The sequence below is a fragment of the Cuculus canorus genome, chromosome 22 (genome assembly GCF_017976375.1).
Source record: "Cuculus canorus isolate bCucCan1 chromosome 22, bCucCan1.pri, whole genome shotgun sequence".
In the NCBI taxonomy this organism is placed as follows: Eukaryota; Metazoa; Chordata; class Aves; order Cuculiformes; family Cuculidae; genus Cuculus; species Cuculus canorus.
The window spans coordinates 7,120,974-7,145,547 of NC_071422.1; the positions used below are offsets into that span (position 1 = coordinate 7,120,974).

The window sequence follows — 24,574 nt, forward strand, 5'->3', positions numbered from 1 at the left end:
CCCCTCCACCATCACAAAGCACGACGTCCCTTCACGGCTTAGGAATGGATCCAAAGCAAGGGCTAAGGGCGCGCTCCATAGCTTTGCCTCAGGCAGCACCCGTGCTCTCTCCAGGGTGGTTTCCCACCTCTTTTGTCCCTCTCACAGAGGGTGATGTCCCTTCACAGCTTTAATGATGGACCCAAACCAAGGGCGCGCTCCATAGCCTGAGCCTCAGGCAGTGCCAGTGCCCTCTCCAGAGTGGTTTCCCACCATTTTTGTCCCTCTGACAGCTTTAATAACAGATCCAAGCAAAGGCACCCTCCAAAACCTGAGCCTCACCCCACGCCTCTTGCAGAGCCAGTGACCTCTCAAGAGTGGTTTCCCACTCTTTATGCCCCTCTACTCCTCTCTTGTGAGACCTCACCTGGAGTATCGTGTCCAGTTCTGGAATCGTCAGCATCAGGAGATGGAGCTGTTGGAATGGGTCCAGAGGAGGCTACAAAGATGGTCGGAGGGCTGGAGGACAGGCTGAGAGAGTTGGGGTTGTTCAGCCTGGAGAAGAGGAAGCTCAGAGGAGACCTTATAGTGACCTTCCAGTGCCTGAAGGGGCTACAGGAAAGCTGGAGAGGGGCTGTTCATAAAGGTTTGGAGTGATAGGACGAGGGACAATGGGTATAAACCGGATAGGGGCAGATTTAGACTGGAAATAAGGAAGAATTTCTTCACAATGAGGGTAGTGAGGCCCTGGAACAGGTTGCCCAGGTGTTCCTGCGGCTGCCCAATCCCTGGAGGGGCTCCAGGCCAGGTTGGATGGGCCTTGGGCAGCCTGATCCAGTGGGAGGTGTCCCTGCCCATGGCAGGGGGTTGGAACTGGATGATCTTTACGGTTCCTTCCAACTCAAACCATTCTATGATTCTATGATCCTCGCTCGCAATAAGGTCTCCCCTCAGCCTCCTCCAGGCTAAACAATCCCAGGTCCCTCAGCCGCTCCTCATAACCCTTGCTCTCCAGCCCCTTCCCCAGCTTTGTTGCTCTTCTCTGACCGCTCCAGAGCCTCAACATCCTTCTTGGAGCAAAGGGCTCAGAACTGAACCCAGGATTCAAGGTGTGGTCTCACCAGTGCTGAGTTCAGGGGCAGAATCCCCTCCCTGGACCTGCTGGCCACGCCGTTTCTGATCCGAGCCAAGATGCCCTTGGCCTTCTAGGCCGCCTGCGCACACTGCTGGCTCATGTTCAGCTGCTGTCCACCAACACCCCCACGTCCTTTTCGCCCAGACAGCTCTCTAGCCATTCTTCCCCTGGTCTGTAGCGCTGCACAGGGTTGTTGTGCCCTTAGCGCAAGACGCGCCATTTGGTCCTGTGAAACCTCATGCCCATTAGCACATGCCTGCGGGTGTGCCGTTCCCGCAGGCCCTGAGGAACCCACCGGGCGGGCTTTACACCTATGTGACCCCCACCCGGTCTCCGGGCAGGGCATTCCCCGCGCCCCCAGCCCCGCACCGCAGGACGCACCCACGCTGCTGCAAGAGCGCCTAATGATTCACCTAGACGACAAGGGGGCGTGGCCAGGGATGAGCCACTACCAATCAAGAAGCGCGAGGGCGTTACTTCCACCAAGCAATGCGCTGTAATTGGCTACGTGCGAGAGATGGGCGTGGCTTCTGCTAAGCCCTGCGCTGATATTATAGGAGGGTTAAGTGGGCGTGGCTTGCGCTAAGCCCTGTTATTGGCTAGAAGCGGAGATGGGCGGGGCTTCCGCCAAGCTCCGCACTGCCACTGGCTACGGGAGTCAGATGGGCGTGGCTTCCGCTAAACGCTGCGCTGCCATTGGCTGCTGGCGCGCGGTGGGAGTGGCTTCGTCTGCGCGCGAAGACTCGAAGCGGTTTCCTACGCGCGGGAGCAGTGGCGGCGGGGGAACGGGGCTATGGCGGTAGCGGCGGCCCCTGCCGAGGTGAGTCCCGTTGCTCCTCCCATAGCAACCGGGGGGGTTGGAGCAGCAGCAGCAGGGAGGGAGGAAGAGTTCCTCGGGGCGGGCAGCGGGTGCTGTGGTGTCGGTGTCAGCCCCCCTCTACGGCGTGGCCAGCAGGGCCAGGGAGGTGATTCTGCCCCTGGGCTCGGCTCTGGTGAGGCCACACCTCGAATCCTGAGTTCAGTTCAATGATTTGGCCTCGTCTGCGCTGGCCACGGGCCGGGGGCTCTGCTCACAGGGCTGGAAAGCTCTGTCATGGAGCAGCGGAGGTGGTGAACGAGATGAGATGCTCCCCCATGGCCTTTGCATGTGGAATGAGCACCTCGAATCCCGGGTTCAGTTCTGGGCCCTTCACTCCAAGAAGGATGTTGAGGCTCTGGAGCGTCCAGAGAAGAGCAACGAAGCTGGGGAAGGGACTGTAGAACAAGGGTTATGAGGAGCGGCTGAGGGAACTGGGGTTGTTTAGCCTGGAGAAGAGGAGGCTGAGGGGAGACCTTATTGCTCTCTACAACTGCCTGAAAGGAGAGTGTACAGAGGAGGGAGCTGGGCTCTTCTCCCAGTGACAGGAGACAGGACACGGGGGAATGGCCTCAAGCTGTGCCAGGAGAGGGTCAGACTGGATATTGGGAAGAAATGTTTCTCAGAAAGCGTCATTGAGCCCTGGCAGAGGCTGCCCAGGGAGGGAGTGGAATCCCCATCCCTGGAGGGGTTTAAAAGACGGGCAGACGAGGTGCTCAGGGACATGGTTTAGCGGCAGACAGGAATGGTTGGACTCTCATCCAAGAGGTCTTTTCCAACCTGGTGACTCTATAATTCTGTGACTACCATTCCCGGCAGAGCCCGCGGGCCGTCCTTCCGCCGGCGGGGCGCTATGGGAAGGCTGGGGGTGGCCGGGAAGGCGGGATGGGGACCCGGGTTCTTCCCCCCCCTCCATCCCGGTGCTCGCGGTGCCTCTGCGTGATGCTCGGGGGGACGCGATGGGTGTCCTGGGGCAGCACTGGTCCCACTCCCTAGGTTTGGGCATCTCGCGTTTCTAAACTCCCCCACGGGGGTCTTTCTGCCTCCTTTAATTAATTGAGGTGAAATGCAGGTGTGGGAGAATAAAGTTTTATGGTTCTCGTTATCGTTTTCCTTCTGACGAGTCTGAATGAGGGCAAGGGAGGAGATTCTCCCAGTTTGTTCTGCTCCGTAAGATCCCACACAGAGCCCCACGTCCAGTTCTGAAGGCCTCAGCACAAGGAGGACATGGATGTGTGGAGAGAGTCCAGAGGAGGCCACGGAGATGATCCAGTGTCTGGAGCAGCTCCGGTAGGAGGACAGGCTGAGAGAGTTGGGGTTGTTCAGCCTGGAGATGAGAAGGCTGCAGGGAGACCACAAAACAGCTTCCAGTGCTGAAAGGGGCTCCAGGAAAGTTTGAGAGAGGCTCTTGATGAGGGAGTGCAGGGATAGGACATGGGGGGATCTTTTTCAGCTGAAAGAGAGGAGATGGAGATGAGATCTTAGGCAGAAATGTTTTGCTGTGAGGGTGGGGAGGCCCTGGCACAGGTTGCCCAGAGCAGTGGTGGTGCCCCATCCCTGGAGGGGTTCCAGGCCAGGTTGGATGGGGCTCGGAGCCCCTGATCCAGTGGGAGGTGTCCCTGCCCATGGCAGAGGGTTGGAACTGGGAGGGCTTTGAAGTCCTTTTCAACCCAAACTGTTCCACAATTCTATTAACAAGCTGTGGAGATCGGCCAATACGTTGATTCTCTTTCAAAGCTCTCCTTTAAATACTAATGAAAGTTGATGTAGTGTAATCTCCCTTCATGTAAATGCTAATTAATCCTTAAAACATACCAGAAATACATATTTATGTACTTGCATGTAAGGGGTTAGCCAGGGTTTGGAATGACGTTCAAGCCCAAAGGTTGTTACTATATAAACACCACTTACAATAGCAAGGAAAATCCTATTTTGCTTTGTAGCTACCATTGGAAGATTTGCATCCAGACTCTCCGAAAGCCCACGACAGTGACAACGACAGTGACAGCGGACAGGGCAGCTGTGAAGTGGCCTCTCCAGGTCATGCCAGCAAGGGAGTGGCATCTCCTGATGACAGAGGTTTGTGAAACTGCCCTGGGTTGTGCCTCGTGGTGCTGCATTCAAGGGAGTGTTTTTTGTCCAGAAACACGCTTCTAGGAAATTGTCCTTGACCTTTAAGAATCCAAGCTTTTTTGTTGCTCAGAATGTGGGCAGACACTTGTAAATCTCCGAAAAGCAGTTCTTGAGGTGCAGAAAGGGAAATAGTAAATGGATGCAAGTGTCTTAATTGCTTTGTTTTTATTATTTACTTTATCTGTCTGCGTAGGTAGTTAGTTACTATGGGTTTTGTTCTATTTTAAGGCAAGTCACTAATGCATCAGTGAAGGATCTTCAGCTTTGCCTGTTTTTTAAAGACTAAAAATCTATAACATCATTTTTGGTCAATTATAGATTGCTACAGGGAGAACTGGATTTTGAAAACTTGATTTCAAGCTGATTTGCTCTCAGTGTTGACATACGTGGAATTTAACAGATATGTAACTTCACGTGTAACTGATTGTTAGTTAGGATTTAGTAGTTAGTGAGAATTTTCCACTCCATCGCACACATAATTTCTTTTAATATGTTTTGTCAGATTCAGAGGAGGAGATTTTTGTACGAAAAAAGGCAAAAAGCAAGAAGGTGCTTCAGGACAGCGAGAGCGAAGATGGAGAGGATGGCAGCTTTTCTGTGCAGAATGAAACTCTGGGTGTAGACAAGGAAAATGAAGAGGAAAAAGAGAACATTCCTGCCCCGAGGAACAAGAAAACTCATCGGGTTCGCCAAGGTCCACTTGACAGTGATGACAGTGATGCTGGCGACCAACTGCAGATTGAAAACCTTGAAGAAAGCACAAAGTCTGGCTTGCCTGAGGGTGAGTTGGAAGAGCAGAATCCCCTAAAATCTGGGAAAAAGTACAGAAAGCGTAAACAACATAAAGATGATTTTGAAGAAGATATGGCAAAAAAGGCTGTGGGAAAATCAAGAAGAAGAAAGGAGAAGGAGAAAAGACTTGAATCCCTTAAACAACTGAAAAAAGAGAAGAAGCCAAAGGCAGAGGTATGTGTTTTGTCTGAAGATCTCAGGTATTTGCTCAACTGAGTTAAATTTATCACTGCATCTGGTTATTAGGCTTCAGTGCTTCAGCATTGCTGGTGTCCGCATTCCCACAGCAGGCGTGGAATCCACAGGGATCCCCAGATAAGACTACTGGTTTCACCTGTAAAGAGAGGATAAAGCTGAACGCTTGATGGTTTAATGTCAGCATACGTTAAGCCAGAAATCGTTGAGGTTTGTTATGTGCACAAACAGCTTTGATGGGTATTGCAGCTTCTCTCTGTGTCGCTGTTCTGGTTTCTGGAGGAATCTTTGGGCTACTTTCAGGTTGGAATTATGGTCTCAGTAAATCGCTGCTTGGGAGACTGTGCATTGTCACTATAAAATGTGTATTTCAAGTGTTAATTTATTCTCTCTGAGCCATTTTGTTCTTCAGTAATTATTGAAATTCCCTACTTAGACATAGGGAAGATGGCTCTATGAGTTACGTTATCAGCTTTGCAGTGGATGTAGGCTTGCAGGACACAAAAGATGCCAGATTAAAGATGGCATATACTTTTTAAAATTCTCTTATCAAGACATTTTGACAGTAATCTTCAAGTCCGAGAGCCGAAAGGGAACCAAACACTTTATTCTTATGGCAAGCAGGTAGCTGCTGGCGAGACGTTTTCGTTTAATGACAGCGGATGTCTTCTTGATGACAAAGACCTTTTTGATAATGGCTTAGAAGAGGAAAATGATTGCCCCCCAGAGGATGAGGAATCGCTAGAATCGATACGAGCAGCGGTGAAGAACAAAATAAAAAAACACAAGGTAATATTTGATAGTGATACAAGATCCTTTCCTGCAGTGAAAGCTCTGGAAATTCAGCCCAAGCAGGATGGGGATTGGTGTTGGTTCATGAGAATACTTGCTGGGTTTGCTGACCAGTGATGATTCTGTACGATTATTCTTTACTTTTACTTTTGGCTTTTTTTGCCTGTGTGTCGAGACAAATCTGAATCTCTCTTTATGCGCTGTAGAACAAAGAGCGGTTTTCTGAGGGTGAAGGCTACAAGCACATATTTGATGATGAGGATGAGGAATCTGCATTAAAAGAACCAAAGAGGAAGGTGAAGTATTCTTCTTTTTAAAGGTCTTGGTTTGTTGTAGCAATGCAAATGTTTTTTGTGTGTACACTCTTCGATGCTTTTGTTGATTTGCTATCTTTTTTTTTTTTTAACTGGCTGCTTTATTCTGATTTATTTCTTTTTCAAAGGGGAAAATAAGCTATTTAGGAAATATAGATAGAGTCCCATATTTTGTTCTCTGCCTTCAGAAGCTTCCTGTTCTTTCTTTAAGGAGCGAAAAGCAGCAAGGTTAAGTAAAGAAGCCATTAAGCAACTTCATAGTGAGACCCAACGACTTATTAGAGGTAAAACTTATATTCTTTATATACAGAGGGGTAGAAACAGTTAAGAAATTGAAGAGAGAAATTGTAAGAATTTACCTGAAAGGCTACAGCCTTCTTTCACCTTGCTTGAAGGGTGTGAGACGATTTTTGATCAAGGACCTGTTAAAAGCTATCTTTGTAACTAATGAAGAGAAATCATTATGCAAACAGTTGAGCCTGTAAACTTGTGTGAAGTTAATGGACTACTTAGGGTTTGATAGACGTGGAATAGCGTCAGAACTGTTCCTGGCATTCTGGTATTAACATCACCATTCATTTCCTGATGTATCTATGGACACGTTGCAAATTTTATCTTCAAGACTGTGGCTGTTGGAACTCTTTCCCAAGGAGCAGTGTTTGCTGTATTTGAGTTTGAGCTGGTTTTGCCTGGTCAGGTGTCTCTGTTGTGAAATACTTGGGTTAAGCTTTCTTGAATTTCGGAGATAAGAAATAAAAATTCATCTGAGGCATTTATGTTTTCTTTTGTCTCCCTTCTCTGGCAGAATCGTCTGTGTCTCTCCCATACCATGTGCCCGAGACCAAAAGCATTCATGACTTCTTAAAGTGCAGACCTCGGCCACTATGCCAAGGAAACGCCATGGCGTTGTTGAAGTAAGGACTTAAAACTTCCTCATATCTTTTGCTACATTTTGAGGCTCTCCTCGCTTTGCCTTTGAGGATCACTAGACTTCTGCATGCTGTAGGCGTGGTGTGACACACACACCTGCTCAGCATACAGCCGCATCCTGTTTGTGGTTTAATTTTCGCTGTTGCTTTGCCTGGAAGGTTTTATTAAGAAACATTTTGGGGCTCCTTCAATTCCATGAACAGCTGGAAATGAAGAATGTGCTGCTGTTAGCATAGGGCAATGCTGCACTCAGCTCCATCGTTCCATTGGAGTAATCAGGACCTAGCAGTAACTCCAGATGAAGGAACATGCTCATGGAAAGTTACTTTAATGTGGCTTGGACTAGACCACAGCATTTACCTAAAACGTTTCTACTTTCGAGTAACGCATAGTCAAATACTTAAGCTACTGTAGTCACAAGATCTCTTGGGGATTTTATACTGTGATCATGTAACTAATTAGTTACAAACTCTTTACACTGCAGCTTCCTTATCTCCTCAAAATGAAGTTTTCCAGACTTCTGTCCTTCCTACACACTAATTACAATAATTAGTGTTTTGTTCACTCTGAGTTTGTTCTCACCTCGTCTCCCCTTTCACACTAACCTCTGGTGATAGATTTCTTTCTGCCTTCATTAGGTCCACTAAATACCAGCTATCCCTAAGCGAAGAATCCACAGACACCAAGAACCTGAGATCAGATCCCAGTGATGGGCGAGTAGAAGGTGATCAGTCAGCAGCAAATGAACCAGAAACGAGCCTTGGCAAAGATGTTGATGCTGCTGTGAACAAGGTTCTTGCTGACGCAGGGAAGAACTTGATGGAAGACTGTGCTGAAAAGCCCAGGCAAGACACGGGCGATTCCAATACTGTTAGGGCTGTAACAGCTGATAATAACATAAGGGAACAGCAGTGCTCTGACCTCCAAAACACTGATTTTAGTGAACAAAGAGAGAATGAGATTCCTGTGGCAGTTGGAGGAGATGTCCTCGAGCAAAAAGACCAAACAGCACCAGACTCGGAATGTGAAAAAACCAATCAACAAGTGGGGCCTGGAGTGGTGGCACAACCTGAGAAAGTGAGGAAGTCCAAGCTGGATAAACTTCGAGAACTGGGAGTAGACCTGTCCATCAAGCCAAGAATCTGCTCTGGCAATGAATCCTTTATAAACCTCGACGAGTCCGATTCAAACAAAGGTACTGCTTGTGTTGTTGTAATCCTGTCACATCCGCACAAGGAAGCAGAGTTAATCTCTAACTGGAAAATCTTGGAGAGATGTGTAGGAGATAGAACAGTCAGGCATGTTCTTTTCTGCTTAATGGTGGTCCCTATTTTCTTTCAGCTGATGTTTAAAAGGGAAACTCCGAATCCTTAATATTGGAAAGCTGGAAGGCATGCCCAGTGATAACTGTTGAATGATGAATTGAGTTATTTCTGTTTGGCTGCACTGGTTTATGTTGGAACTTAAAGCACAAGGGAGCAACGTTTTCAAAATGATTCAAACTGAGGGGTGCAGTAATCATCTGGAAACAAAACTGGCCGGTGTTCCACAGGTTTACCACCAATTTTGTTAAAAGGCAAGGCTGCATAGCAGCCAAAACCTTACTTTTGTAGCAAGAACGATTTGAATGTCTTGTAGGTACTGGAATTTGAACATCTGTTTGTCAGTATTAAATAGTTGACCTCATTTCAGGGAAAGATTGCAAGTGATTAGGCAATTCCATAATTCCATTAAATCTATTACATATTAGAAAGTATTAAGATGGTGTCTGGATTGGATCCCACTTCCATGAATGCAGGAAACCCATCTCTGCTGAGGAACAGTGTTTTCGCCTGCCCTCAGCCAGGGCCTGGGTTGGTGTGCGAACAGGAGTTTAGAACTGCCTGGTGCTGGAGGGCTGGACTGGCAGGGAATTGAGGTCTTTTGCATAAATCCTTATCAATGGTAAGGTAATTTAGTATTAGCTAGTATCAATTAAATGCAAATTACAGCAAAACATACAGCGAAGTTTTATTGTTTCTTATATATAGTTTTGTAAATATTTTGCAATTAACGATTTAGAGGTTTTTAACTATGAAAAAAAATTCTCTAGACCTACTGTTGGTACAGCTTTAACACTCAGCGCTTTTAAATGCTGTCAAATTAATTTAATCTGCATTTTGAAGTTTAATTAATATGTATTTAAAGAATTAGAAGCCTTGAAAGCACGTTTCTTGAAGCACACTCTTCAAACATCAAAACCCAGCGTCGAACGGACCATAAATATGAACATTATTCGTAAGGAGACCACATCCGAGGGGAAGGAGGAGCTGAAAGCAGACGTGGTACCCGCAGTGTTAGCCGCAGAGAGCCTGGATGAAGCCGTCCACACGAAGCCAGGTTGGTCTGGGAGAAGAAGTGATGATGATGGGATTGGAAAACACTTTTTCTTTTTTCTCTCTCATTCCCCTTTTTCCAGTGCTGCCCTGGGAAATACAGAAGGGATCTTTGTCTGTAAAATCGTAGCTCTTTCGTGCTTCTTTATTTCCATACTGCAGTTTCTAATAGAATTGCTTGTACCTGCAAACAGAAATGTGTGTGGAATGTGGCTCTCCTAGTATCCATTAAAAGAAATTGATTATTTGGCTGGTTCTATGGGCACATGTTGTTTTTAGCTGCTTTTAATTAATTATTTCCTGTGCTGTAGCATACCTGCCCATGGCAGTTGGGTGTTCTTGTTCTCAAAAGATATGGTGGAAAGACAAAGCCTATTCTTATTTGCGGTTCTGCACTGGGGGCATTTATGGATAATGAGGAATCTGAGAATTCAAGAGATTGTGTGGTTTCTCCAAACTGAGCTCGTTCAGACGGACTGCTCTGGCTCTTATTGCTGCAGATCAGTTCATAAAAACATGAACAAACAAGTAATGTTTTAATTCCCTGTTCATGTGTAGTTACTTTAAATCGGATGCTTGAAGGCAGTGACGTTCAGGATTCACCGTAGTCCTTCTAATGTGTTCCTTTATTCATTTCTGTCCAGGTGAAAAGCTGCAAGCGCTGAAGGCTAAACTGCAGGAGGCCATGAAACTCCGCAGAACTGAGGAGCGCCAAAAGCGGCAAGCGCTGTTTAAACTGGATAATGAGGATATGTTGGAGGAAGAGGAGGAGGAGGAGGAGGAGGAGGAAGAGATGACAGATGAATCTGAGGAAGAGGAAGAAGACAATCAGGAGGTCTGCATGCAACATGTTTACATAATCTGGTCAGCTTCTCAATTCTACGGCCTCTCCACAATGAAATCAGAGTCCTGTACGCCACCTTCTCTTTAGATATGTCCTTGGCTCGTTGCTAGCAGGGACAAGCTGAGGTTGCCTGCCTATTATAGGGTAGGGTTTGCCATGGCCTTTCCTTGTCAGAGAGAATCAGAATAGCTTGGCTATTTCAAGTGTCTCTGGGTGAGTTGTCTCAGAGTGGAGTAGGTGCATGTAGGAATTGTGAACTCAGCTTCGTCCTCTGTTAAAGCCTTTTCTTTAAAAGTGTACAAAAGACTCAACAGATCAAAGCAATAATCACTGTTTCTCTGTTTGGGGATGTTTTTTAGAATGTGGAATTTCTGCTTGATGAAGCAGAGGAAGATAATGAAGATATTGAAGAGAAACACGTTGGAGATGGTGATAAAGAAACTGACAAAGAATCAATTGATGGAGAAAAGCTGGAGAAATCTGTGCACTGTGATTCTGTCCCCAAGCTGCCTTCGACAGAGTCTACACTGATGCTTTTTAAGGACAGCTCCTCAAAAATGGGGTAAATAAACTGAGCTTTGGAACTGGTGCCTGAGCAATTTTAAATGCGATCGATACGTGTAGATGTTTTGATTTAAAGTTCTTTTTATAAGTGTATTTTCTAGTTTGTTTCATATATATTATCTTTAAAAAAAACTTAATGACTGTAATTGTTGTTTAGTAGAATAATCTGGTTTTTAATCTAAGCACACCAGGTGTATTTTTCTGCATTAAGTTGTATTTTGCAATTAGGTTTGTCTTGCAATAGCAATTTATCTTGTATATGTTGGCAAATTCGTCTTATTTAATGAATTGCAGATATTCTCTTCCCGATGAGAAACTGGAAATGGAAGACGCTGCAGACAAAGGACCTGCCAAGTCAGGTAAAGTAGAACTGTTATCACAGCCAGCATTTTTTTCACTGAAAAAACTAGAGGAAAATAAAGTTCAAAATGATACTGACAAAAAAAAAATAGAAACAATCAGAAACCAATAAGATGAAATCTAGTAAAAAAGTGCCATACGCATCGTCTGTGAAGAAAGAAATCCAATGTGAGCACAAAATAAGGAAGTTCTCACCAGGTGTCAGTGTTGCAGAACAGTATCCTGAGGTTTTATTGGATCACAAAAAAAATGAAGTTAAGCACTGTATATCACTTTTTCATTTTCAGAGGATGATGATTCATTTTCTCTACCAACACCAGCGAAAGAGAACAGCCATAACAGCAGCTTTGAATTGATTGGCTCCATGATTCCGTCATATCAGCCCTATAACAAACAGCTGTCGCGGGGAGGGAACTTCTTATCCGCAGCAGGAGGTTTTAGGTCACCTTCCCCAGGCTTCTTCAAAACAAGCTTTATCAGCTCTGCTTCCAAGGTAGGGTTCTCAGTCCTATTCCCAATGTACATTAACATAGTGGCCAGTGAATAAATGTATTTTATCCTGACTGTCCTGTCTGTCAGAGCAATCACACCGGGATGCATCCTGCCAAGTGCTTTTATGCGAGTTCAATTTCAGAAAGGTGATCTGTCTGTGGAGTTTAAAATGTCTCTATGCTGCAATGGGTAAAAATGGCATTATAAAAAATTATGTTCTAAAACACTAAAGATGCTATGATCTGGTTTTGATATCTAAAATATGTCAATATTTTTTAAAGCATATTACATAGGCTTCACAACTTCTGATGTATTTGGGCTCCTATGATTTGTCAGTGCAGTGTGGACATACTTGAAACTGCACGGTGTTTATCCTTTAAAACTTAAAAGCTTAAATGTTATAGCTCGTTCTTGCTTTTGACTTCTGGGATTGCAAAAGAACTAACTTGTATAGTTTTATGTTCCTTTGTCTAGAGCTCAGGAAAGACCTCCGAGCCCTCTCTTCCCATAGAAGATTCCCAGGACTTGTACAATGCCTCTCCTGAGCCAAAGAGCTTATTTCCAGGGGCTGGGGAGTCGCACTTTCAATTTTCTCTGGAAGATGACACTCAGAGCCAGCTGCTTGATGCAGATGGGTAAGGAATAGGTGTATAGGATGACGTTTTGGGCCCTTTAACAACAATAGCATATAAAGACCAGCAAGATTTTTCTCACTATGGACTTTCTTTCAGGTTCTTGAATGTTGGACAACATAGGAGTAAATACCAGTCCTCAAAGCATCCGCTGACCCTGGCCAGTATGGATGAGAACGCGATGGATGCCAATATGGATGAGCTTCTGGACTTGTGTTCCGGACAGTTTAGCAGTCAAGCTGAACATCAGCCAAATACCAGCAGCAGCAAAAAGCAGAACATGGAAGAATTGCTCAATCTTTGCTCAGGAAAATTTGTCTCTCAGAGTATGTCCTGAATTCTGTTGTCAGCTATGCCAGTTACTCGATTTATAATCTTTACGCTAAGGTACCCTTTAATTCTGGGCACGAATGCAGAACGTGGAACTTGTGAGAGCTCTAACAATTTGTAACCATTGTGGGAACGTGCGCACTGTTGTTTCCAGGATGCTCTCTGATCTTCCAGAAGTAGAAACATCCATCTAATAAATGGCTATCTTATTACTTTTCACAGCAGGTTCTCCAACTTGGGCATCTTCAGTATCTTCGAAGGCTGAAAAAGACAGTGACATAGAAGATCCAATGGCAGAAGCTCTTGCACTTTGTTCTGGCTCCTTTCCCACAGACAAGTTAGTAGTATTCTTCCTAAAATTTACAGTGGTAATTGTCTCGTTTCACTCTTGATGTGTTTTCTTGTTTGACGTCAATTCAAACTGCTGTGAGGTGAAATGAAAACATGCCTTGCTTTCCTTTTCTTTTCTCATAGGGAAGAGGAAGAGGAGGAGGAGCAAGAAGAACTGGGTGATTTTCAGCTGGTAACAGACGACAATGCCTTTGATAGTGAAGAGGTATGAGCTGATGGAGTGCGGCGACTGCTACAGCATTCCCTGAGAACTCCATGTATCTACTTAGTTTTTTAATATAAACGCATCAACGCACAGTATCGTGACTTCCAGAACAAGTTACAAAAACATTTCTAAGAGCAATGTTTGGGTTATTTAAAATGCCCACTTTAATATTATGGTATCCTCAACAGAGCATCTTAGTATAACAATTGCTCTGAAAAAGCCATGGTGTTTCAGTCTGTCTATTGACCGAAGAACAGAAGAAGCTGTCGGTACAAAGCAATCTGCTTTTGGAAATCCCTTAATTTCTGACAACTTTCTCTTTGACAGGATGAAAAAAGTGGAGACAGTGATCCTGAAGAAGCAGAAATTAGTGATGAGGAAGAAGAACTGCTGAGACATAGACAGGGCTTGAAGAAAAAGCTGTGAGTACATCTTTTTTTGTATCTTAATTGCCAGACAGAATAAAATATTAACAGCAGTAGCAATTTAGTCTATTATTCTTCCCTCCCCAGCATTGGTAGCCAATATTTGTATAGCAGGGAGATTTTATAGCCGCCTCCAGTACCTGAAGGTATTGGAGGAGGGGCTTCTTACAAAAGCATGTAGTCATAAGATGAGGAGGAATGGCTTTAAATTGGAAGGGAAAAGATGTAGATTAGACATCGGAAAGAAATTCTTCATGTTCACGGGGGAGGCCCTGGCCCAGGTTGCCCAGAGCAGTGGTGGCTGCCCCATCCCTGGAGGGGTTCCAGGCCAGGTTGGATGGGGCTTCGAGCAACCTGATCCAGTGGGAGGTGTCCCTGCCCATGGCAGGGGGTGGAATTGGGTGAGCTTTAAGGTCCCTTCCAACCCAAACCATTCCATGATTCTATAGCATTGGCTCTGGTGGTTGTTTCTTTGCTTTGATGCTGTCATGTTGCACGAGTTAATTCTGTTGCTGGTGGGCTCTGGAGGATTTCTATTCTTTCCATTACAGATGAAAGTTGAAAGGCCAACGTGACAGCAATGATACATTTGTTTGACCAAAATTAGTTAGTCCTTTCAAAAATTAAAGATTAATGTAATTTCCCATTTAGACTAGGCGTTAATTTTTTGTCCAAGGGTGAATCTTGATTTGTGTGATGATTATTCATCTACTAAAGCAAACTCTTAATTTTCTTTTATAGAAAACTGCAGGATTTTATGGAAGATGAGGCAGAGCTGTCTGGGAGCGATGTGGGAAGTGAGGATGAATATGACGGTGAAGACCTGAACGAGTATGAAGAAGAGATTATTGATGAGGAACTCCCTAATGACGTGGAGTTAGAAAATCAAATACAGAAATTACACATGTGAGTGATGGTATCGGTATATATTTTTGCGTGTGAAGTCATGGCTTTTGGCTGTAACCCGGACTAACCCCCTCCCTTTATTCTGTGTCGATAGGAAGGCAATGCTCGATGATGACAAGCGCCAGTTACGCCTGTACCAGGAGCGATACCTCATCGATGGTGACCTGCACAGCGACGGCCCTGGCAGAATGAGAAGATTCAGATGGAAAAACATAGGTGCCTTAATAGATGGGGATGAACGACTGGAAAGAGAGAGAGAGTGTGTGTGTATGTGTATGTGTGTGTGTATGAAACAGCCCTCAGCAGTCCTGCAGAAAATAGTCTTTCAGAAACTGTTTGGATTTGGGGCATTCTGTTTATTTTGGGGGGGGGTGTGTGTGTATTTTGGGTTTTTTATTACCATTTTGATCTTTTATGCTTCTCAAAATTGATAGCTAATTATTTCTTTCTTTGTCTAGATTACGATTCACAGGTTGACTTGTTCCAGAGAGACTCGGACAACGAGGAGGAAAATGAACAGTTTGATGAGACAGAAGCGAAATGGAGGAAAGAGCGATTTGAACGAGAGCAGTGGCTTCGTGAGCAGGTAATAGCTTTCAGAATGGCATCTTGCTTTGATTTTGCCATTGCTAGATGTGAAGCTGTTAGCTCCTTGAGTTAAACTCTGAAAATAATACTGTTCATAAATGTATCTTTTTTTCCATTATGAATCCTGCCCTTTCTTTTTTACGAGTGTTGTACAAAGAGGAACTAATTCGGAAGGGAGAGGCAAAACAAGTGTTCTGAAATGAGTCAGCTTCAGAGCTGGACTAAGTCTCTTGTGCTGGGAGCGTAGCTTCGCATTGTAGAAGTTTCAGTATTAGGTTGGCTTTGTTGGCTGAATATAATATTTACTACAGGTTTGCTTTTCATTAACAGAATGAGGATGAGAAAGCATCTGAGAGATTGTAAAACTGAAAAAGTTCATATTAAGAATGAACACTTAATTCAGTATTTTAAGGAGACAAAGTCCTTTTGTTATGTAAATTAATATAGTCATTTTTATGTGGTTTCTACTGTAGAAGTTTATTGCAAAGTGCCTTCTCTCTGTTACAGAAGGAAAAAAACAAAGAGCAGGAGGAAGAGGAGATCGGTGAAGACAGCCAGTTCATGAAACTGGCCAAAAAAGTGACTGCTAAGTCCCTGCAGAAGAAAGGTAAGTTTACTTTTTGTTGAAGTGGCAATCAAATAAGAGAAAGAAAGCTTAGCTTGCAGTCATCTCTCGTGGTTTCCAGTGAAGCACTGTGAGCTCACGTCTCCCAGAACTTGAAAAGCTAAAGGTATGAACGCATTGAAAATATGCAGCTGCAAAGTTGATAATAGTTGTGTGTATTTACTTCACAAAATAGTGTGTTACTTCTTAAAAAAATGTTGTACAATGGAAGTAAATTCCTTTATATCTTTTTTTAGTCTCTTATTCTTCATTTGCTTGTCTTTAAGTTTCAGATTAGACCATAAGTCTACGGTGGCTAAGTGATATTCAGCCTCGTGGCTTCTTCAGATACCTGTGACTTAAAGAAAAACTATGTCATGTGGTGAAAATAAACTTAAGTTTTCCTTGATTGTGGCAAAAACATGGCTCTAAGTGTGCAAAGCTGTTTGAAAACCAGATTTTCCTTTCTAACTGATAGACGACTCCGGCAATTGATTTTATCGGTTGTGTGGCTCACAGTATAATTTTATGTAGTTCCCCCCCAGTATTTACTGTCTGTTTAAATTCCAAGTTCTTCAGTTTGATATCAAGTTATATTCTTTCAAATGAAGTTCCCAACCTGATGTTTCCCTCTCTGTCTCTGCTAGCGAGCCCAGCAGTGATGGTTCAAGACACAACGCTGTTACCCAGGAATCCCTTTGAAACATTCCGACCCACCAATGATGTCCAGGTTGGTACTGGTTCCAGCAATGGTGTTTCCAGGCTGCATCTGTAGAACACAGCAAAGTTGGCGGCCTAGATTCTGGCTGTTTCTGGTTTATGAGCCATGTTTTAGTAGGGAGTAGCCTTTTCTGTTAAGAGTAACCTACTGAAAGAGCAGTTTTGTGTGAGTGGTTTAACAGAGCGTTTCTTTGTCCTCCAGATAAAAAATGGGTCGCTCTTGAACAGGCCTAAAGCTGTCCTTCAGAAACTAGCAGCGATGTCGGATCTTAATCCAAATGCACCTCGAAATTCAAGGAATTTTGTCTTCCATACGCTTTCCCCAGACAAGAATGAAGAGGCAAAGGAGAAATCAAAACTTCAGGTAATGGTTTGTGTCGAGTGCTGCCAGTTGTGTAGATTATTTAAACAGCCGGACCCTAACTGCTGCCATGTAGAGAGCGTTGCTGTTTCCGATGTTCTCTTTGTTTCCTAGCGTGTGCTCTTGCACCAAATAATTCTCTTGGAATTTTAAGCTTTGTGGAGATGTTATATATTCTACTGTATCCTGTTCCCCTGTAGGTGAAGAAAAGAGGTCCTGCTGCAGCCATAACATCTCTGGCCAAACGGCCCAGGGTGGACAGCACAGAGGAAACCAGTCAAAGCCGGAGCATATTCCAGTACTTGGAGAGCTGAATGTTTCTGCTTAGAGCGGAGGTTGTATCTCCACTCTTTGCCAACTGCAGTTGGTTTTGCAGGAAGGTAAAACCCATTGCTGTGCGTTCTCTCTGCTACCACTTACGTCACAAGGTCCAGGCAATGCTCTTGTTTATTTTCTCTCAGGGCTCCATGGCAACTGAGAGAACAAAATCCATGCTTAGTTTGGAACAAAATGGTAACTTTCCCAAGCATTAAGGAAAGTCACACTACTGTACTCTGCCACACTCCCTGTTCTGTGACAGGGGTGATGCAGAAATGCTGCCTTTAGCTTAAAGCTAAAAAGGAAAGCGGTATTTCTGCAGCTTGGGGTAAGGAGAAAGCTCTTAACTGTGGCAGGACGTTTGCTGTTTACACTTGCAGGACGCAGGTAGCTATGGCTTCCTCTGTCTTCTTTTCTCTAATGTTAACCATTAGCTTGACATTTTAAGCAGCTCTAATTTATACTTGAAACGTACTTTTAAAGAAGGTTCCAGCCTCTTATGAGGCAGTATGATAAAGATTTCTTTCCAAGTTTTTATTGCTGTTTATATTCTTACATGTGCGTATGAATGTGTGCATGCGGAGAGGGAGGAATGTGAATAACAGAAGCGGGAGAGGAAAAGGTGTGCCGGGGTTTTTAATTTGCTTGGGGGCAGGAGGAGTTGTTTGTTTTTGGTTTTTTTTTTACCCGACTGAAGACTTAAATCTTCCATTCTGGTGTTTTCATGCAAGCTGTACTCATCCAAGAGAAATCATCCATTTTGGAACAGCTGGGAATGAAAGCCCTTCTCGGAATGAGGAAATTCTATAGTAGGGAACCATCATTCACAGCTATTATAAATTGCATGAAAGAAATTTGAGACACAACATACAGCGCTTCTGACGTTTGATTACTTGTTGAATGTGCTAAAGCAGAGAGCAGATAGGTGTCGCGTAGGTCTCTGGAGAAGTATCCCAATCTGTAAATGTTGTAACATCACAAGCATCCACCTGGTGTGCTACGTGTAAAATATTTTACTGTATATTATGTTGATAAGGAATTCTGGTACTAATTGGTGTGCAATGTTACAATAAAATGTGTCTTTAATTGTGGAGGCAGTTGGAATTTATTTAGAGGTTTTCACTCAGTAGTGTGTGGGTTTTTTCCCCCCAAATCTTTGTCTATGTTTCTCTCTTTTTCCCCATTGCTGTTTTTCTTTTGTAGCCACAACCAAGCCCTTCCCTAGGAGCAGCTGCAATAATATTGGAACACAAGAAAAACACACCCCCTGTGTTTACTGGAGTGTGAATTATCACATCCTCAACTCTTCCGCTTAGGTTTGCATAAAATTCTTGGCCTTAAGAGGATGTTTCTTTTCACCGCTTCGATAGTTTTTGTTTTGCTATTTCCTAGACAAAACTTCATTCATCCTTGGCTTAATGTGTGGTGATTTCAATTCATTTTAGCATTTCTATTAGTGAGTACCTGGATTTGGGATGGGAGGCTTAGGGAAGAGAATGAAGGGGGGAAAGGCCCTTTATCAGATGTTTCTTGAAGAACACCATCACTGAAAGAAGATATCTGACTTATCCAGTTATTTTTTTCTCATGGTGTTGGCACAGCTGTGCTAATTCTGCACAGATTTACTGGACTAAAATCCTTCAAAGCTGCAGAATTCAGCATCTTCTCTCCCTTTTGCTGGTACTGTCTGCCACTAGAGAGCAGCAAGGGAGCGCTCTTCCTCCTGCAAAACCAGGGGAAGACTGAGGGTAAAAGCTTAGCCCATACTCTGACTTGAGGAAATCCCTATAGTTTTCCGTGCTCTATGGCGTTGCAAAGGATTAAATTTATACGGACCTATGACTGCTACATTTTTGCATTAGAAGGTGAGAGCTTGAAGAGCGCTGCTGAAGGGTTTGGCTTTGTCCTCATGCTTTCGCTGGCCGCACGAGCCACAAACATGGCATTTGCTTTTCTTTCCCATTAGAACTTTCCCTTCGACGTATGTTTTGCTTCTTCAGAGCCAAGAGTAGAAAATACTGTTGGGTTTAGAGAGCTTTATAAATTGAAATAGAGACGAGGAGGGTTTCTGGTTACAGCTGTTTAGAGTAAATGCTTCCCTTACAACCTTTCCGCAGTTCAGCGTTTGCTAAATGCTGCTGGTAAGCACCATATCCCACCCCAGTAATTCCTTGCAGGGGAGTATATTCCCCAAATCCCTTGCAGTACATCCCAGGCTGTGTTCTGAGGAAGCTAAAATCGCGGTGGCAGGAGGGGCTGAGCTGCTGCTACTCTTGTGCCAGGCTCCATCCTCCCTCCAGGGCTGCAGGTTTGGGCCTGACCCTCGCCTGTGCACCTGACCCCGTCTCATCCATCTCATCCTTCCATCCGCCTTTCCAGGGCTGCCCCCCACCCCACCTCCTGTCTGGCACATTAACTCGGCTTCATCGTCTCATTTTCACATATCGATTGGGCTCAGCCCTCCTGGCACCAAGATGATGTCGAGAATAATCCCCTCCTCTTGCTGCTCGAGGTGCCAAGGCTGCTCCGGGGCTGGCCGGGAAGGAGGGATAGGCTCAGGGTGGAGAGGTGGGAGCCCTCCTGGGCTGAAGGAAGGGCTCCTTCCACTCTGCTCACTGCTTTTCCTCTCTGATCCTTGCCTGCTCCAACTTCTCGCCATTCCAGCTGCTGATTTGTGGTTTTGGCTTTGCCTGGTGCAGAAGCAGCTGCACCTTGATAGGACGCTAGAGTTTTCAGCTGTAATAATCACACACATCTCTGTGCCTCAGTTTCCCCTGCCTACAGGAGGAATAAAGCCTTTCGAATCAGCTCCTGCTCCTAAACTGCACCATGGGAGCCCTGGCAAGCAGAGTGCTGGTAAGTATGTGATATTCCCTGTTGCCTTTGCAGAGAGAATGAGCTCTTAGGAACCTAAATGAGAGGAAAGAAATTAAAAAAGGACTTCTAAGCAGAGGCAGGAGCGGCCCTCACTCCATGTTAAAGGTTAACATTGCAGCCACGTTTATAATCACAGCCTCCACCACCGCGCGGCTCCTCGGGCGCTTAAGGCAGTCACTGAATTATGTTTTCTTTTCCTTTTTTGCCAAGAGACTGAAAGGGGGAGAGGAAAAAAAAACTATTTGTTTGTCTTGTCTAATTTAATTTATGTTATTTATCAAATAGACAGGTTATTTGGGAAACCATATGGACCCAGGCTAAAATCATCTGTATTTCCAACATGTGAAAAATTATGTCAGAGTGGACACGGGAAAAGCAGTGTGTGCTGTGGTGTGTGTTCTTATCCCGTGAGCTTTGGCACCTCACCCCCTCTGGACCTTCCATCACTCGTCCCAGGCCTGATGTGAGGGTAAAGGACAAAAAAAAACCCCAGGGATCCACGCAAGTGTGGATGAAGGCAGCTTCCAAAGCACCACTGTCACAATTACTCCTCTTCTGTGGTTTCCCACCCCCTGATGCATCCCTTCTGCATTCGGGGAACGGTTTTGAGCTGAAAGAGGGGAGAGTGAGATGAGATCTTAGGGAGAAATGTTTTGCTGTGAGGGTGGGGAGGCCCTGGCCCAGGTTGCCCAGAGCAGTGGTGGCTGCCCCATCCCTGGAGGGGTTCCAGGCCAGGTTGGATGGGGCTTGGAGCCCCTGATCCAGTGGGAGGTGTCCCTGCCCATGGCTGAGGTTTGGAAGTGGATGGACTTTGACGTCCCTTCCAACCCAAACTATTGTGATTCTCTGAGTGTGAGGAACAGGATGCAGTTTTGGGCCCATGAAATCATCTTGAACGTGGAGCGGGTGATGCTTTCAGTATCTGTTTCTTTTCCTTTGGGTTCTCAGGGTTAGAAAAGGAAACGTGGAGAGCAGCAGACACGGGCAGGATTGACTGCACCCTAACCCGAATGGAACCCACAGTTCAAGCAATACAGAAATGCAATGTAGGGATGTAGTAAAAGGAAACAAGAGCCCTCTATCATGAACAGAGGAGCAAAAGAGAACAGTGGGGAGGAAAAGCCGAGTCCCGCAGGACCACTCCTGCCAGGTGTTGCCTTGCACAGGCAGGAGTGAGCCCACGGGTGGCTGTTGGGCTCGGGCAGGGTCCTCTCCTCACGCCAACCCTATGCCCGTCGCGCCTGCCCCATCGGTGACCTGAAATGGAAAGGGAAATCGAAACTTGGCAAAGCCTTTCCCTCCCTGGGATGCCTCAATCACTGTTTTATAACCAAGAGCAGAGCCCAGAGCAGCTCCCCCTCTGCAGACTCCCCACCGCCCCAGGGCAGCCGGAGCAGAGTCCGGCTGAGCTCACGACATGGAAAGTGGCTCTGTCTGAGCCTTGCAGCCAGGCTGGGTTTATTAGCTGACCTGTAAAGCAAAACTTTCACTCTATATTAACTATTTAGTCATTAATATTAATTAGAACATTGCACGTGCTCTGCCTGGACAGATGTTCAGTCCTTGGGGGTTATTATTTTCTCTTGTATCATCCAGAAGCCCCATTTCTGGCCAACTCCAGCTCTGCCTCTTCAGGCAGCAGAGATCTAAACCAGCTGTAATTAAAGAAAATGACATAAAAGATTGCAGCACGGGGGGGAGGGGTGAGAAGCAAATCTTACAGCTTTGTGAGAGATTAATTTTATTTTTAGCTAATAGTTTTTTTCTCTGCTCCTCAAGGCTGTTTTCATGCAACTTGCTCCGTGCTGCTTCCCTTGCAGTGGCCCATTGATTTTCAATATTTGATGATATTCGTGCACGCGGTGATGGAGGAGCAGTATCCGAGTGGCGTGTTCCCTTCGGAAGGTGAGATGTGCGCACGTTCACGTCTGTCCTGCACCCACCCAGCAGCCCAAAAGCCACCTGCAGCGTCCCAGTCCTTCCCTTTGCCGTGCAGGGATGCTGCTCGGAGCCCGGGCATCCCGGCATGGTCGATTGGAGCATCTTTCCGTGCTGCCTGATTTCCAAGCCACCACGGTTCAGCCTGAAGAAGGGCTTTGAAACCCCCCAATCCAACACTTTGCCTTCCTTCCTCCTGCTTCCCAGCCCAGTGAGTCCAGATGGGCTGTGGGGCCCAATCCTGCCTTGTGCAGCCTCCATCCCTGCCTGGGAATGTGAGGTACGGGAGCTGCCACTGGCACGGTGGAGGGATGGTGCCACTGCTCGAAGCTTCTTCCCCGCAGCAGCAACCCGCTTGTGAACCCACACAGGGATTTTGGCATCCGGGACATTTCCCATCGCAGCTCTGGTAAGAGGGCAGTGGTGATGCATCCTGCAGGATGCACATCCCGTCTCCACCCGCCACGGCTGCAGAGATTGCAACCAAAGGTGATGCCAAACCATCCAGCCCACTGCTGGAAAGAAGATAATCAAAGCAGCAGGCATTTCTACCTGCCATGTGTTCTCTATTTCGCGTGGCGATGCTCTCAGTGCAAAGCATCCGGCGGGATGATCTCACAGGCAGAGCTCGCCCTATTTTGGTAGCCTTCGCTCCACCTACGGATTCGCTGAGCGTGTGTGATCTTCCGAGATGGGATGACATGAGCCCCAAAGTATGATAACAACTCCTGAGCTGTCGCTGCTGCTGCCCGGCTGCAAACAGCCCCCCAACCCGCTGTGATTGCCCCATCCTGACCCCTTCTGCTGGAAAGGGAAAGGAAGGAAGAAAAGATTAGATGGCGTCAACACAATTGGCAAAGACACCCAAACATCTGCAGGGGGGCAAAAATGGGGCAGGAGGAGCTGAGTCTGATGCTCATCAGCCAGCACCGAGGATCCAAATCCTACTGAAGTCAAGGGGTTGGGATTTCTCCTTTCACTGCCTGGGTCCCCCTAAAAGCCTGGGAGCAACGCTGCTGGTGTCTCCAGATGGAATAGAAACTGGACGTGTCAAAATAAACCCCATCGTGATTCTAGTGATGACCCTGCTCTGGCACGGCCTTGAGAAACCATCAGGCATCAAAGAAGGGCACAGCAGAGATGCAGCCAGGCACCGGAGCTGCTCTATAAAGCAACAGCTTTGTCCCCAGAGCTGTGCCACGTTGATCATGGGGGTATTTTTGATTCAAGACTCTACACCCAAACCTTTTCGGCCACACTGGTGGTGCCTGGTCACCCTGCAGCAGCAGGTGGTGCCAGCAGAGCTCCCGAGCACACAGCCAGACACCAGAAAGGATGGTGAGTGGAAGGGGCACCCGTCCCTACACCTTTCTGGGGCACCTCATGAGCCCAGCACCAAACTGCTGCCCCGGTGCTCGTTATGGTTTTGCCCCACGGAGGCTGCTGGGGCCGCTAACGGGGGGGGCTGAGGCAGTGCCAGCACCCCAGGGTGCTGCTCTGAACCCCAGTGATGGAGGCGAGCAGGAGGGGACACCGCTCTGCCTTGGTCCCGCTCTGGCCACCAGGCTTTGGGGTTGAGGCCAGCAGAGCTGGTGTCGCCGGGAGCCACACACGCATCCTGCGAGGGGAAGAGCACCGCTCCTAACATCTGCTTGGAGTTTGTTTGTCTTTCATTCCCATTCCTCCCCCCGTCCTCTTTCATCCTTCCATCTGCACAGGCCTAAAAATAGGGCTGTACTGGCTCGGTCTCCTCCTCAGCCCTTTGCAGCCTCAGGGCGATCCCGTTCGTGACACGACGAGGAGGGGACAGGACACACTGGTGTCCCTCCGGTGTCACGTTCCTGCCGCAGAGTGGTTGTGCCACTCCAGGGTCCCCATGAGCCATTCTGGAGGTCCTTAAGGGCTGCTCTAAGGAGTCCCAAAGGGCCACTCGGGAGGTCCCCATGGACTATTCTGGAGGTCCTTAAGGGCTGTTCCAGGGTCCCCATGAGCCATTCTGGAGGTCCTTAAGGGCTATTCCAGGGTCCCCATGGGCCATCCTGGGGGTCCTTAAGGGCTGTTCCAGGGTCCACATGGACTGTTCTGGGGATCCCAAAGGGCCACTCGGGAGGTCCCCATGGGCCGTTCTGGGGGTCCCCATGGGCGATGGGAGCCCCCGTGCCTCCCGCTCCGTGGACGCGCTCAGCCGCTGAGCCTCTCCCAGGCACGACGCAGGGCAAGCATCACTTTGGCACTTCCCAGTGTCCCCCCCGCCCCTTCCCCAAGTCGCTATGAATAAATCATTGTTTTATTAAAGAGAAGCAGCTGCTTTTTTCCTTCTTCTTTTTCATTCTGACACCCCGTCCCTACCCACGCGAGCCCTTTGGCACATGCTCTAACGCCCTGAGCCCCATTGAGGGCCCCTGAAGCATAGCAATTGATACACAGAGATCCCCAAATCCCATTCAGCGCCCGCTTTTCTGCACGAGCAGCCTCTAAACAACTAATTCACTGCTCTTTTTGTCGCCGGGGTTAAGTGGTTAAGTGTGTGTGGATCCCATAAAAGGCCTTTACTCCAT

The 24,574-nt window shown here is 46.5% G+C and overlaps 1 protein-coding gene and 1 long non-coding RNA gene across 5 annotated transcripts; both read left to right on the forward strand.

The window, feature by feature from the left end:
* The first annotated feature begins 1,895 nt into the window (after window positions 1-1,895).
* CLSPN (claspin) lies at window positions 1,896-18,271 on the forward strand. 4 transcript variants are annotated; one of them, XM_054086664.1, is made up of 25 exons: window positions 1,896-1,934; window positions 3,914-4,049; window positions 4,606-5,069; window positions 5,712-5,879; window positions 6,089-6,178; window positions 6,408-6,480; window positions 7,002-7,110; window positions 7,765-8,321; window positions 9,314-9,505; window positions 10,146-10,336; window positions 10,705-10,907; window positions 11,204-11,268; window positions 11,557-11,762; window positions 12,236-12,396; window positions 12,493-12,719; window positions 12,946-13,060; window positions 13,198-13,279; window positions 13,607-13,701; window positions 14,446-14,610; window positions 14,705-14,826; window positions 15,069-15,196; window positions 15,706-15,805; window positions 16,450-16,532; window positions 16,725-16,886; window positions 17,084-18,271. In XM_054086664.1, exons 1-25 carry the CDS (start codon window positions 1,908-1,910, stop codon window positions 17,195-17,197), a joined length of 4,035 nt encoding a protein of 1,344 aa, XP_053942639.1. In that variant the 5' UTR covers window positions 1,896-1,907; the 3' UTR covers window positions 17,198-18,271. The 4 variants fall into 4 exon arrangements, with proteins under 4 accessions (XP_053942639.1, XP_053942636.1, XP_053942637.1 ...); XM_054086661.1 differs by lacking the exon at window positions 1,896-1,934 and adding an exon at window positions 3,148-3,260; XM_054086662.1 differs by lacking the exon at window positions 1,896-1,934 and adding an exon at window positions 3,148-3,260 and having other exon boundaries at window positions 12,949-13,060.
* A 146-nt stretch (window positions 18,272-18,417) lies between these two features.
* On the forward strand, window positions 18,418-24,261 carry LOC128854312 (uncharacterized). Its single transcript, XR_008453345.1, has 3 exons — window positions 18,418-19,066; window positions 19,970-20,057; window positions 21,858-24,261. It is a non-coding gene; the product is annotated as an uncharacterized LOC128854312 (long non-coding RNA).
* Window positions 24,262-24,574: the final 313 nt, after the last annotated feature.